We start from the raw sequence: 15,140 nt of genomic DNA, 5'->3' as shown, positions 1-15,140 counted from the left end.
CCCATTAGGCTTAAGCAGGGACAGAATCGCGAAGCCCGGCTAGCAATTTCTGTTTATTTATTTCATTCGTGGAAACGAGGGCGATTGTTAGGGGGGGCGGGGGGAGAGAGAAATCAATAACTGCGTCTCGGGTACCCTTTTCATGCTCCGGAGATGCATCGATTAAACAATAACGACCCGGTTGGTGGGCACCATCATTTTGTCGCTCCTGGTGGCAATAAACCCCGAGCGGGGGCTGCGGAGAGAGCAAAGGTAGCCGGCGAGGGCAGCGTTTGTGGAGAGGAGCCACTTTGATGCTGGGGGGAATAGGGCAAGAAAATGCGTATGTTACTTGACTTCTGGCACACACGGCTGAACGCTAACGTTTTATTCCTTACCAGATAGCGTGGCTTTCCTACACATGGCTGGCAAAACTAGTTTTATCGAGTAGTTGTTACCGACGACATGGGGCTAGGTTTGCCCTTCTGGAAACGGGAAGGGTTGGTTGGGTTTTTTAATTATTGGGGTTTTTGGTTTGTTTGTTTGGTTTTTTTTTGCTATATGCAAATCCTTCGCATCCCTCCACAAGACGCCGCTTTTAGCCTCGAGCTTTCCGGGGCAGCCTTTGTATTGCCACCAGACCTCTGAAGGCAGCCAGAGTCTGGGTTTTTCCCTGACGTGAAAACGCAGAGGTGGCTCCTGCGGACTCGGGGTCTTTTTCTCCGATGGAAAGATGCCCGCCAGCCCCTAACGCAGCCGAGGGTGAGGTTTCTGCTGTAGATTGACGCTCCCTTCATCTGGATTTGTTTACATAAAGCCCGCTTTTTAGTGCACGACGTCGGGAGAAGACGAAGTTTTTGCACTCGGTAGGTTGGGCTGCAAACGGTTCATTAATCTAATTATGATCGTAATTACCGTAATTGATAACCATTTTGAACTAAACATACCGGAGTCTGGAAACTAGACGTAGCCCCACGAGTGTCTCCGGAGTGAACGTTTCTGATCGATAGCCCTACACCAGAAAAGACGCTGGAAATAATCTAAACTATTCAGGTAGAGCATCTGGCAAACAAAGAGGCAGTGTTCATAAACCGAGGGCTTCTTAAGTTATGTTTATGTTTTGCGTTAGTTCGCGCAGGCTGCCATAATGCACCTTCCTCATTGCCATAAACCCCCCTTCATCTCCCGGGGGTGGGCGGTGGGAAATAAAACGCGCACCGCGTCCTTAACCCCCACCGAAACTTTGCTAACCCCGAAGGAGAAAGCCATCTTTCCCCGCCGAGGGCTACTGCAGCAGGTACAGCGACGTGCCCTCCCGGGTGCTCCCGGTTGCCTCTCCCGCCGAGCCCCCCTGCCCTGCGGCGCCCGACGAAGGGCTGTCCCCGTGTCGCTGTGTGTCCCCCCCCTCCCCGCGCAGGCGGCGGTGGCGGGGAATCCTCCCGAGAGGCTGGGATAAACACTCCGTCTTTAGCACAGCTGCAGGCGCCGGGATCACAAGCTGTGAAATTGCCTGCCTTAAGTATTTTATTTTATTTATTTTTTTTAACCTAGCCCCGTTTCCCCCGCGGCCCGCAGGCAGCTCCCCCCCACCCCGGGGCGGGGAGGGCCGGGGGGCCGATGCCGCCGCCACCAGCGCCCGGCGGAGCCAGCTGTGCCGGCAGGCAGCTAATGACCGCCGGGCGCGGAAGGACGCCGTGGCAGCTGGCGGCTCCCTCCCCCCGCCTCCCCCCCTCCCTTTTTTTATTCCATTTATTTTTTTTTCACCATTTTTTCCCCTGCTTTTTCATTTTCCCCGGAGGAGATGGTAGGTGGGCAGCTCCCGCTCCCCGTGCCGTGTGTGTGTCCCCCCCCCCCTCACCGCGGCCCGGCGGCTTGTCCCGGGACCGGGCTTGCTCTTGCCAGCGGGTACGGCGGCGTGTGCCCCCCACCCGTGCCGTGTCCCCCCTCCGTGTCGTGTGTCCCCCTCCCCCCCGTGCGCGCACCCCCTCGGAAATGACTTTCTGTGTTTCAGCTGCGGCAGCTCCCGTGAGGATGCAGGAGGAGCGGCTGCCCGGCCAGGCACCCACCGCGGGAATGCGCCCGGAGGAGGAGGAGGATTAAGCGACCCCCCCGGCCCCGTCCCTCTCCCCCCGGCCCCCCACCCCCCCGCCCCGTCCCTCCCCGCCTCTCCCCCCGGCCACCATGAACACCAACGTGTGCGTGGAGAGCGGCCCCAACCCCGAGGCGCCGGGGCTGCCCAAGGACAGCCACCTGCCCGAGGGGGCCCTCAACAGCCTTGTGGATTACAACTCGGAGATGGAGAGGTACCGCTCCTTCGCCACCTTCTACAAGACCAACGGCGGCGCCTTCCCCCAGGCGGCCAAGATCGCCCGCATCACCACCCCCATCTTCCCCAGCGCCGCCGCCGCCGCCGCCGCCCGCATCGGCATGTCCCCCTGGAACTGCGACACCGCCACGGCCGCCGCCGCCACCGCCATGCTCTGGGGCAGCGGCGGCGGCGGCGGCGCGGCGGGCGGCGCGAGGAAGCCCTCCTCTGCCGCCGCCGCCGCCTCCGCCTCCGCGGCCGCCGCCGCCGCCTCCTCGCTGCACGCCGGCAGGGGCGGCATGCACCACCGGAGCGACTCGCAGCGGCTGGGCAAGCCCGGCTGCCCGCCGGCCGAGCAGCCCGCCCTGCCCATGGCGAACGGCAACTTCCTCTCCACCCTCTCCCCCGAGCACTGCCGGCCGCTGGCCGGAGAGTGCATGAACAAGCTGAAGTGCGGCGCCGCCGAAGCCGAGATCATGAACCTCCCCGAGCGCGTCGGCACCTTCTCGGCCATCCCGGCGCTGGGCGGCCTCTCCCTGCCCCCCGGGGTCATCGTCATGACGGCCCTGCACTCCCCCGCCGCGGCCTCGGCCGCCGTCACAGACAGCGCCTTCCAGATCGCCAACCTGGCGGACTGCCCGCAGAGCCACGCCTCGGCCTCGCCCGCCTCCGCCCTGGGCGCCGCCGCCGGCGCGGGGGGCAGCGGCGGCGGCGGCGGCGGCGGTGGCGGCGGAGGCGGCGGTGGCGGCGGCGGAGGGGGGGCCGGCGGCGGCAGCGCCGGGGCGGGCAACCCCGCCAAGAAGAAGCGGAAACGCTGCGGGGTGTGCGTGCCCTGCAAGCGGCTCATCAACTGTGGAGTCTGCAGCAGTTGCAGGAACCGCAAAACGGGACACCAGATCTGCAAATTTAGGAAATGTGAAGAGCTTAAGAAAAAACCGGGCACTTCGCTAGAGGTCAGAGGAGATGATTTCTTTTTCCCCAGCCTCCCGCCGTCCCTCCTCAACCCCCTGCCCCCTCCTCTCCAGTGCTTCTTGTCTAGCTTCAAGATGCAGCATCCATTTTCCGAGGCCTCCTTCAGGCTCTGAGGCTGCCCCACGCCGCGGGCGCACCCCCCCTCCCACCCCCCCCGCGGCGCTGCCCCGCCGCCCGCCCCCTCTCCGCCCCGCAGGGAAGAGAAACGCCGCCCCACCGCGGCGCCCCGCCGAGCTGGGCGCTGGGCGCTGCCCCGGCAGCCGGCCCCGCCGGGGAGGGACGGAGAGCCGCCCCCCCGGGGCGCCCAGCCCTTCCGAGCCGGGGGGCGCCGGCCCCCTCCCCGCCGGCTTGTGGCCGTGACGAGGCGCCGCTCGCCGGGTTTACCTGCCGTGCTGTTTCTGTAAGACTGCTGGCTGGCCCTGGTCTCTTTCTTCTTTTTTTTTTTTTTTTTCTTTTAATGGTGATCACGACGATTCGGGGCGGTTTGTAGGGTCTGGGAGGTGGGAAAGGGAGAGTTTTAGCTGGACGCCTGGCTCCCGCCGTCGGGAGTTCAGAGGAAAGTAATGGCGAGTTCATGTCCAGGATGACTGGTAGTGGTCTGGCCAAGACAGACAACTGGCTGTAGAGCCGGTAGTTGGTGAAACGTGCCCAAGTAATCTCTTTGGCAATACCTTTGTGAAATAACCCGCTCGTGGTGTATAAAAACACAATGGTAAAATAGCGCAGGTATGACTGAACTCATTTCTGACTGGACTGTACATACGGTTGTTTTTACGACGTGTCCTCGGAACTAACAATGTATTGCGTTTGCCAAAGCTGTGACGACAGGTTCTCAGGTTTGCTAGATGTGCGACAGACAGGCAGATCCCATGTCGCAGACATTTCGGTTAATGTATTGGGGACAACAGACAATGGGGACGAAAATACACAACCGTGAGGAAAATGGCAATTGGTTAGGCGAAGGAAACAAACGAGAGGAAAGACTAGCAATCATACTTAATCCCTTGTCCTTATTAAAATTATAGCGTTGCTGGTTAGACACCCATATCGGATGTGTCTGAAGGTATCGGGGATGATGGATTTAGTACAGAGGAGTAGTGTACGCTGGGTGACATCAAGATTTGTAGTCACAGAAATTAGCAACTAAGTGAGAAATTGCACCTTCCCTCTGTGTGTGTGCGCACGTGCGTGTGCGTGCAGAGTGGTGTGTTCCCTAACTCACCACTTGCAGGAGTTCTCTCCAGGATGAGGTGGGATGAGGGATTCCAGGGAAAAAGCAACACCGAGAGCCCATTAATTTGATCTGTGTTAAATAAATGGAGGTAATGGTGTTGGTATTGATACTGCCATGGAAGAAAAGCCACATTTGGGGGTTTAACTGACATTTGGCTGAAACGATTAACTCTTTCCTAACCAGCCTCCTCAAACGAACTAATTAGTTCCTCCTTGCAAGGGTGAACTGTCCTTGCTGAAAGTTTGATTTGTAGCTCTGCACCCTCTTAGCTCTTTTTTGTGAATGTGCGGTGACCCAGCGTCACTAAAACAAAAAGCAGGATGGACTTCCCAGGTGCTAGAATCTAGATCAGGTTTTCAACTCTTGTTTTTCTCAATAATACGCCTTTGTTGGGTTCGTAACAAGTGCCCAAAGAAGATACCTAATGTCCTGGTCTGTTAATGATGGTTTATAATGCTGAGTAGAGCCTAAAAGAGACTTCTCTGACCCAGAGACATGGAGAATCCCCTCTCCTGCACCACCCAGCACCAGGGGTGCCTTTGTGCGCCAGGTTCCCTCATTAGGGTTGCAAACCAGGGCGCTGCTGGGATTTAATGTTTGTGATAAATGATAGGTTCTGATGGCTTATCGATTCGTGCAGAAAGTGAGCTATCTCTGGAAGAAACAAATTTGTACAGTATCAGATCTTCCTATGGGTTTCTGTGCATCTCTGAGCACATTTCCAGAACTTCCTCGCTCCTGACAGAGGTGTTTGACAGCCTTAAAAACTGCTCAGGCGTGTTATGAGAATGCCGCCCATTAAAATTGTTTAACCACTGTGACTAGTAAAAACCGTGGTTTTATTAGCCACTTGTGTACTCTCATAACCACCTGCCTTCACTTCTTTTCTTCATTCCCTCTCTCCCCTCCTTTCTCTCTCCTGTTTGTGCTCAGTCAGATACGTAAACGCAAAAGCTCCTCTGCTGCTGTACCGTGGCTCAAAGAAACAGGTTTCTCTTTCCGGCTGTGGAGATGTCAGTAAGGCCTCACTTCTCTGCAGGTCGTGGCCCATCACAAAGTTTGTCATGGGATGTGGCTAATTTTTTTACAGAAATGTGGTTTTTCAGTAGGAGAGGAAGAGTGCCCAAACTGAGTAACTTTCTTATCTGATTGTTTTTCTTATGTCTTCTTTCTTTCTTTTCTCTTTTTATTTTTTTTAATTAGCTGATAAAGAGTGGCAGCAGGGCTGCCTAAAGCACGTGTGCAACAGCAGTGCTCTGGATGTAAGTTCACCAGCTGCAAGGGTGTCAGAGAGTACCAGGACCTACAGGAGGGCACTGCAGCGGCAGCAGTGGCTGTGGGTGGGCAAGAGCAGCCTCCATGCAGGGCAAGCTCCTGGGGCTCATTTGGCCTGCGCTCTTGGGCGAGCAACAGCTCTGCGTGGGTGATCCCCTGTCACCTCCATGGGCATGGTCCCAACAGCTCTGCGTGGGTGATGCCCCGTCACCTCCGTAGGCATGGTCCCAATAGCTCTGCGTGGGTGATGCCCCGTCACCTCCGTGGGCATGGTCCCAACAGCTCTGCATGGGTGATCCCCTGTCACCTCGTGGGTCCCAAGGAAACGTGACAAGGATCAAGGGGCTCATGTTCCACTACCTGCTTGTAAGAGTTGTGCGTTGTGCTCGACAGTGGCTGCAAGTTGTGGAGATGGTTCAAGGCAGGGGGCGGAACTGTGTTTAAAAATGAAATAAACAAGCAATGAGAATGATAACAATAAACAGTAAACTAGCTGATCCCACGGAAACCATTTCTCTCTTTTTCCTTTAAATCTCCTCTTCTACTGGTACAATGAAGGCATAGGATGTAACTGTAAAGGTTAGTACACGGAGTTGAAGACAGATCCACGTGAATGCTTTCCAGTCCCTGACCCTTGCATTTTTAATGGAATGCTTCCCTCCCAGCATTTTTTTTAAACACTTCAATTAGTTTTTCCTATTTTTCTTGAACTATTTTCACCTTGAAAGTGTCCCAATGCTCTAGTATTTTCATAGAATGTTATTATTACTAGGAAATTTTATGTACGGTGATAATAAATCTGTAAAAATAAGATTGACGTCATGTTGCACGCTGCCTACTTGTGTATGAATATTCTGTGTTCATTCAGATTTACAGTTGGTTTAAAGAGATGTAATCTTTATTTACCCATAGAGACTACTTATTTTCCTCTGATTGGTATATGGGTCTATAACTTCTGCTGCAGGTTATGAAGATTAGCAGCCTGATGTTACTTTACATCCCCCTCTCTTTGAAGTAAACCATCCCAATTCAGCATCTGAATCTCAGTTGCCCCGGTCATTGTTTTCATTAGCGTGGCAGCAAAGTCAGGCAGAGGGGCTGACTTGCACTGTCAGGGTCTGAAGGGTCTGGCCCAAATGTGGAAGATCTGCTGTTTGGGCATGCTGTCATCATAGCCGGTGCCACTTGCTTTATTCGTAACAGCTGCGCTAATTGGTATGTGCGCTATTAAAGTAAACGTTTGCATACCGACCTGCAATAGTAAATGCCAGCATCCAAATCCGCGGCACCTCGCTGAGTCACATTTCAAGCCAGCGGGAGTTTGAGCCGGCCTTCGCCGGGGATAGGGTTGTGATGATTGATTTCAGCAGGAACGGTGTCTGATCCTGAAAATCTTAACACCATATGGCATTGCCATGGGGGAGAGAGGCTGCGCTGGCAACCTCTGAACTTGCTCTTCGTGTCACGGTAGCGCATGTGAGCGCTGTTAAGGGAAGACTGCTGAGCTCTGTGGATAGGGGTCAATTAGTAGGGGCCTCAGAGGAAGCAATTTCCCTGCCGCCTAGCTAGCTTTAAATTACATGCATAAGTTAAGCGACAGCGCAATGGAATTGAGTAGCGTGAGGGGGAACTGAAAAGCTTGATAAGGAGCAGGCAGCTAACGCGATCCAAGTGGCTAACTGGAAGGGGGAAAGAAAGACCACCTTGTAGCCTGCACTGCCGTCCTTCACTGCAGTGTTGCTGTAGGGCAGCGTTTGTCACCTCCCTGCCGCTGCCTCATAGCCCTCCATCTGCCCAAGGCTCCCCATGTGTTAAACACTCTGCAAGCGGGCAAAAAAGCCGTCCCTGTCCCCAGGCGTTTACAGCCGGAGCAAGAACTGCAGTCTGTCCCAAGCGCGATTCACGTTGGCTATCGGCTTTAAAGCCCTGATCGGCCCTGAACGCTAGTTTTTCCCTCTCTCCTCCTCGTGCATGCCCGTTGCGCTCTGCCAGGGTGCTCTTGTTTTTCTGTTCCCAGGCCTGAGGCTGCAGGGAGGGTGCCTGGCGCTGGAGCTGGCGACTGGCACCACACGAGAGCCCTCGCCGGGTGACTGCGGCGCTCTCGCTTGGGGCCTCCAGCACTGAGCACGCTCCTGCGGTGACGGTGTTGGCAGGGAGCAGGGGAGGCAGGAGGCAGGGCGAGATTTGACCTTTGTTGAGTGTTTTGCAAGGGGCTTTGTCACTTTCATGCAGATTTTATGCGTCTGGGATAAACATACATTCAGCAACAAGTTTTCCTTTTGACCTGTGGAGGTTCTTGGGGACGACGCAAGGCTTCCTACTGCCACCTCTGGCAGGGACCAGAGCAGCTGCAGGCCTCTTTGCTAACCGGCACCTGATCTCTCTTGGAAATCTCCTTCAAGCTCTTTGGCCTTCTGCGTTAGGATCACATCTCACAAGGCGGAAATGCGTAGCGGTTCCTGGGAGACATGGGGTTGAGGAAGACGTTGAGAGCCCAGCAGACTCAAGCCTTTGGTCTCCTTACAGCTCTGGCAAATTACTGAGCGAAAGGGATAGCCTCTGAAATGGCGCTGGGTGTTTGTTTTACCGTTCCCTGTGTTGTTGTTTCCCTTTTGTCATGTGACACTTACAAAGCAAAGAAAGGGCCCAAACCCCATGACATTAGCGTTCAATCTAGAATATACATTATATAAACTGCTCTTTGATATAGTGTAGTTTGTTAAAGGGGGGCAAAAATGAAGTTTCTTCTGCCTAAGGAAATCTCTTAGTGGTGGGATTTGGTACTGAAATGAACAGAATTTTGAGGAATTCAGCAAAATTGTGGGCCGGTCAAGGGCTTAACAGCCTCTTTCATACAAACACTACTTTCTACTTGCATTGGAAATTGCTTGCTTTAAATCGTTGAACTATGATTGTTTGCCAGTGAAATTGCCCGTATGGTAAGAGAGGTTAACTGGTTGTGGGGGTTCTGCATTTTGATTGCGCTGAATAGTTCTTTGCACATTTTTTCCAAGTACTAATATAGGTTATGCAGTTGGGATGTGAGGATTCTGTGCCAGACTTTGGATTGCAGTGTTGTGACTGATTGGTTAGCCTATTTTTTTAAGCGGAGGTAATGAAATCTCTGTGTATTGTTTAGGCTGGACAAGTTGCATGTGTCGTGAGAAAGATGATGAATGAAGCCAGGTTGTTTTTTTTTCTAGAGCAGTAATTAGCATAATAAGTACTTTTTTCTTTTTTTCCCAAATTGGCTAAGTCACTTTGGACTACGTATTCAGTTAGAGGTTCATAGAACCATAGTGACTTGGACTCCTGTGCCAGCTACAGCACTTTTGGAAAATCTTACCAATTCTGTGTTTATACAAAATGTTGTGGACTATACACATCATGCCTTATTCATACAGGGAGACTCGTTTAAGCTGGTGTATATGTGAATATCATGTTACATACTGCTAATTTGAGGTGGGTAACAGTCTCAATTTTTGTCTGCCTGTTCATATATGTTCATATTTTTGTTTTTTTGGGCCACTTTCCACGCAATTCGGTTTGCTAGGTGGACACCTAACACCTTTACTGAAGCCAGGGAAGACCTTGCTCACTTGGAGAATGAATTAGGATGTCAGAAAGCAGTCCCTTTTGAAGAACAATATCTTGGTACTGCGTTTTTGCTTTTCAAAGAAATGTGCTCTGGAGAGTTAAACAAAAGATAGATATTAATTTCTGTACGTTGTGTCATGCATTTGATGCATAGTAATGACTGAGCACACGTCCTTTCCAAATATCCTAAAAATTTGCATCTGTAAGAAGAAAACTAGTAGTCTTCTGACTCTTAACGTGCATGTATTTTAGGGGTTAGGCTTGGTGAAGTATTTCTAAGCAGCCAAACCTAGAATGTACACCTTAAAGTCTCATCAAATACAGCATAATCCTTTCGATCACTGGTTGCAATGGGAATTGGATGCTGATTGCACAGGGAAAGGCTTTGAGATAAGCTTTTCGGATGTACCCAAGTGAGTTAGGAGCAATAAGAAAGTAACTCGTGTCACTGTAAGAAGGTGTTTGGGACATGTCCCCGGTTGCTAACAATTCCTGAGCTACTGGCTACCTGCTTAAAAATTGCCAGCAGATACCATGTCTTCTGAGGAGTACCACCATCCGAAGAAAGTGTTTCTCTGCTTCTGTAGTGTCTGTATTTTCTGATGGCTCATCTACTTGAATGATCGTATTGAACCACAATGTCTTGAAGCATGTGGTTTCATTTGACACTTTTGTGCTCTTTGGGAGCCCAGCCTGCTGTGTCTGTCTGCTCTCTTCTTTTGGGTACCGTTACTATTTTCCACAGTCATATGTTGTTCAGTCACATGCAAACACCTGTCTGGAAATTGAATTACTCTGCGGCGGAATCTAAAGTCATCCCCCGTTTCAGCATCCTGCGCTTTCTGTTCTGTGTTGAGTTATGTTGCACCATACTTTAGATGCGACAGCCATTTAATAATGTTGAAGCCTTAGCTCTGCAGGGGCTAAAAAGATCCCAGCAGGCTTGTTAACTTCTACTCTCAGACATTATGGGAAATATTTTCTCCTCCCTGGAACTCTTAATTAACACTATAAAAATCCATAGTCAGGAATGCATGAAGCCTGTTGGGTTTTTTTGCAGTTTTCCAGAGTTTCTCCATTCATTCCTATTTAACCAGACACTCCAGTGCCAAGTGAGGTATGAGAACGTAAAAGGAATAAAGGCAACCTGGGTCATGCTGGATACTGCCTTTTTGGTGGGCAGCAAACTTGTCAAATGCCTTTCCCTTACTCACCATAGGGTTTTATTCTTTCCCCTGCTCCACTCAGTATTTTCCTTGATCTCAGTCTCTAAAGTGTTGGACATTTTAAAACTTTGAACCTGTCCTGTCTCAGGACAGTATTCCTTTCAGTTCCAGACTGCTGTGGTCGTGGTCTCTGTTGTACTTCTGTATAGGATCCCTGTTGGTGGGTATCAGACTTCATTTGACTGGGAGTTATTTGTACAGAGATGAGAGAGATTATGCAGTGGTTTAGGGAAATGGAGAAGCAGCATTAAAATTTGAGGTGGAGGGAGGAACTTAATAAACACTGGAAAATGACGGGAAATCCTTGGGAGTTCAAGATGAATATCACTTAAGATGGGGACAGAGGAGGAGGAAAGAAGAGCTGCAGAGTGCTCAAACAGAGGAGGACACAAAAGTGGTTGAGGGTTGGTTATAACGTGCAGAGCCTTGGTGAGGGGGTGCCTGCTCCTCCGTAGGAGTGACTCAGTTACCATGGGGCAGACCAACCGAGCACTGGAGGTGATCTGCTGACAGGAAGGGTGCAATGGTAGTGCTGAAGATGTCAGTGAGATCTTCCCTGGTGAGAACAGTGCAGAATATATCTGCTGCTGTGAGCAGGAGGTTTGCCATTAGTAATTCAGGTGAGGCAGTTGAAGAACTCACCAATAACTGTCTTCCCAGCACTAGAAGTGCCAAAACTTCATACAGCAGAAGGGGACCTTGATGAGGGTAACCAGGGCTTTCCACATGCCCTTGTCTATAGGATAATCCACTTTCTTTAATTCATTTTTTAAATTGACTAGAATTTATGGAGAGAATTTGAGTATCAGGGTGAGCATGTGGTATGGGAGGAGTTGCATGATCTGAACAAGTTGTTCAAGAGCTAAAGAAAGGATAAAGGCATACGTACAGGCAAGCAGACAAATGTGAAAGAGGGAGGGGATGCTTGCAAATGAAAGGCTGAAAAAGATGATTTGTTGCACGAGGACTGCTTGGGCTTAGAGGTTTCTTCTGTGGTGTGTACTGCATGTCCTAGGGAAGCTGGAGCATGCTGACAGCATGTCAGTCTGCACTATGTTAACACACAGAATTTGCTCCATCATCACAAAAAAAAATATCCCAAAACACCTGCGGTTCAGTAACATCCATCCTTCTGCACATCCTAACTGCTGGGTGGGGATGCAGAGGTGGTGCAGCAACCTTGACAGTTACAGGCTTGGAAGAGAGCTGAAGAGCTCTGGCCATCTGTGTAGAAGTTACAAGGAGGGCAGAGCGTGATTATTGTCGTGCAGTTAAAGAGGTCGGAACTGGAAAAGGAGAGGCAATGAATGTATGTTGTTAAATATGTGATCTCCAAAGTGAGTGGTATCTGTCAAACAAAGGCTGTCGGTTTTAGAGTAAGCAAAAGAGGAGAAAATATATTTGGAAGGGTAGTGGGTTTGAATAGCTGGCGACCAGGGAGTGGGTGGGAGAGGACTCGATGACACAAGCTCGGTAATGATGTAAAACCTGTTCCCTCTAAATCACCAGTTCATTTGTGTTGGGGTCCGCACGAGGAAGGAACTACAGCACACCAATATGGTGCTCTAGTAGCTTCTTTATTTTGGTTAACACACTCTTTTATAACCTACATACTCTCTTATGTAACGGTTACACACTAAGCTATTGGCTACAAGTATTGTACACAATCTGGCTGCGTGCCACTTCTACTGTTCTAATTGGATACTTACTATAAACTTAAGCAAGCCACATCCTTATGCTTTCTTGCTATCTCATGCTGTTACATAACGGTGTACTGGTATGTTCTCTCTATAACTTTCCCATGGTCCAGGCCCCTACAATCTGAGCTCTGGGAGGCAGTGATCACAGTTGGCTGGCTGCTTGGAAGCTGATGTAAAATAAATTGGAGGTCAAAGTCCAGCGGAGGTGACAGTGTCATGAAAGTAATCACTGAGATGGGTCTTAATTGTCATCCTTGAAAATTTCAGAAGACATACCCGGGAATGAATGGGGTTCAGAGCCATTTACAATCTTTTAAAGTTTTCCCCTCCAGTCAGGAACTGTGGTGACCTGCTGTGTGAGAGTTTGCACTGCTGCTCCTCTCCCTGCATCTAGTTGGACAATACATGGTGCTCACCGGCTGTGAGAGAGCCATGCTGGCACCTGGCAAGAGTCTTAGGTGTTGGCTGAAAATACTCCCTCAGCCCAGGTAGCTGACGAGTACTGCATTTGAGTGAATTTATTTTTTCTTGCTTTTTTTTTTTCCAAGCTATGCAGAAAAAGAAACAAGCAAGCAGAGGCCAAGCATTTAATGGATATATTTTTCACTGACTCTTTTATCAACAGTGTATGAAAAATCCCAAAGGACAGAAGCAGTTAGCTAACCAATGAGGCATCATAGCTGATTTTAGGTTCCATGCAGGAGAAAAAGATGCTGAAGCCCCAGCAGCTCTAGGGGAAAGAGATTTAAATTTAGGTTTGGTAGTGAGAAACGTGCCTCCCCTCTGCTTGGAGACCGGTCCGTAAGAGATTACTGTACCCCAGAGCAGCAGTTTGGAGGATGATAGAGATGTCAGCCTGTGAGTGCAAAGACTTGTACCACTGGATGATGAACCAGCAGGGATTTCTCATTAATGGAATGAATGTTAACGAGAATAATTCTGTTTTGTGAGCTTGTGTGTGTGGGAAGGATAAAAGATAGGGATAACGGATGGTCTTCACAGGGATTTGATTAGGGAGAAGGTGAATGGCAGTGTTTGTGTGAGAGAGAGGGGGAGGTGTATGCACGTGGTACATCCATTGCAGAAGGCAGGCACACTTCTGGTTGATAATGTCTGACAGAGGAGAGTCAGCAGAAGTAACTAGGTGGGTCCTAGGTGAAAGCAGAAGCTGAGCAGTGCTGTGGATATTTTAGTGTCTTTTGCATTGTAGTGTCTTAGATTTTATGTTGCATGGTGGTAACAAGCCTGTGTCCAAGAATTTCTCTGTAAAACTTTTCTCAGCAACAGAGATTTCTGCTTTATGCTAATAAAACGTTTGGCTATTTGACACTAATTCCCACAGTCAGTATGGGAGCACTGAGTGACAGCTTTTCTGGCCCGCTTAGCATCAGTCTCGTCTCTGAAGTAACACTGTGTTAGAGCTTGTACGAGCCCTTCGCCGTCCCTGAAAAAGCGGGAGACAGGCCAGACCTACTGGTTGAGAGGCTGGGCAGGCAGAACCAACAGAAACAATCCCTCATCCTGCCTGAGGCCTTCAGATGCCGCCGGAATGCAAATAATAAATTAAAAAAGGCAAAATAGTCACGTAAGCTGAATAGGCACTCTAGTGGGCTTAGCAGCTCCATCATCAGGTACAGGAATAGCTGAAAAACTGAAGGAACTGCAAGAACTGCTCGAGAGGGATGTAGAAATAGGGAAAGAAATGTGGCAGTGAGCTATGAGGGACTCCTAATGTGAAACCCCAAACCTCTGATGTCTTCCCTGCTGCTGTTGCCAGAAAGCTATTAGGAGCCCCCGTCTGAGGCTGGAGCAGGGCCAGCTGGGACGCGTCTGCAGGGTGGCAGAGGGCAGGAGGAGTTCCCAACCCCGTCTTGCCCGGCGCTGCCAGCCCCGCGCGCAGGGTGCCAGGCACGGGGCTGCTGGCAGCCCAGCCAAGCCGGCTGCTCCCCTCGGGAGCGAGCGGGACAGCAGAGGTGGAGACTTGGCTCCGTCCCTCGGCTTGCTGGCCAAAAGAGCTGCGCTGGCACAAGGGAGGGAGTGTGCTGGAAGGCGACCGCAGCCAATTACTCCCAGCCTGGGAGGGAACGGGGAGAGAAGATGTGTTCCTTTCCAGGGCTCTGCCTGCATCCTGGGGTGATGCTTGTGCCTGCCAGCCTGGGTGCAGGCAATGCTGAGCGGCTCCAGCTGCCCCCGGGGATTTCAGGGCCGATGGTGGAGTGTGTGAGCCGCTCTGCTGAAAGCTGGCGTGGCTGCTCTTAGCTGGAGGTGCTCACCAGCACGGAGAGGGGCTCCGTCACTAGTATTTCCTGGGGCTGAGCTGGTTTTCTTTGACAGCATTAGTCTGGATTCCTTATGATTTCTGATCTGTATTTGCCATCTGTTTTCCCCAATGGTGTTATGCATTTTTTCAGATCAAAAAAGTGAAATTGTTTACCCATTCCCCAAATTTAATCTCATATATAAAGTGAAAAAAATTAATATATAAAATAAACTATGGTGTGTACTGAATGTAAACGAGGGACACGTTTGCTCGTTCTTTCTCCTGTGGAGAAACACATTACTCCTCAGGCTAATCCTATTGATTTAGTTGGGGAGCTACTGCCTGCTGCTGATGCCGAGCCCAAGTGGCAGGATCCGGCCCTACAGTGGCAGGTCTCCATGGCCATGGGCACAAGTTCTTTATTTCCCAGCTAGCCCCACTGAAATCTCCCGAGGTTACCTCTGAGTGAGCTGTTTCGAGAGGAGCTGGGTTTTCAAAACACGACCCCGAGTTAGGAGTACGTCTTTTAAATTTCTATTTGCAATGTCCCATGTCTGAGGTTTACTTTTCACTTGGTGGAGCTGGCAGCAGA

At 50.8% G+C, this 15,140-nt stretch overlaps 1 protein-coding gene across 1 annotated transcript; it reads left to right on the top strand.

Moving 5' to 3' along the window:
• Positions 1 to 444: 444 nt before the first annotated feature.
• On the top strand, positions 445 to 3,369 carry CXXC4 (CXXC finger protein 4). Its single transcript, XM_068404173.1, has 2 exons — positions 445 to 454; positions 2,081 to 3,369. The coding sequence occupies exons 1-2, from the start codon at positions 445 to 447 to the stop codon at positions 3,367 to 3,369; spliced, it is 1,299 nt and encodes a 432-aa protein (XP_068260274.1).
• Positions 3,370 to 15,140: the final 11,771 nt, after the last annotated feature.

Source organism: Nyctibius grandis, chromosome 6, assembly GCF_013368605.1.
Source record: "Nyctibius grandis isolate bNycGra1 chromosome 6, bNycGra1.pri, whole genome shotgun sequence".
Lineage (NCBI taxonomy): Eukaryota > Metazoa > Chordata > Aves > Nyctibiiformes > Nyctibiidae > Nyctibius > Nyctibius grandis.
The sequence above is the reverse complement of the archived record's forward strand: the minus strand, read 5'-3'. Positions and strand labels throughout refer to the sequence as shown.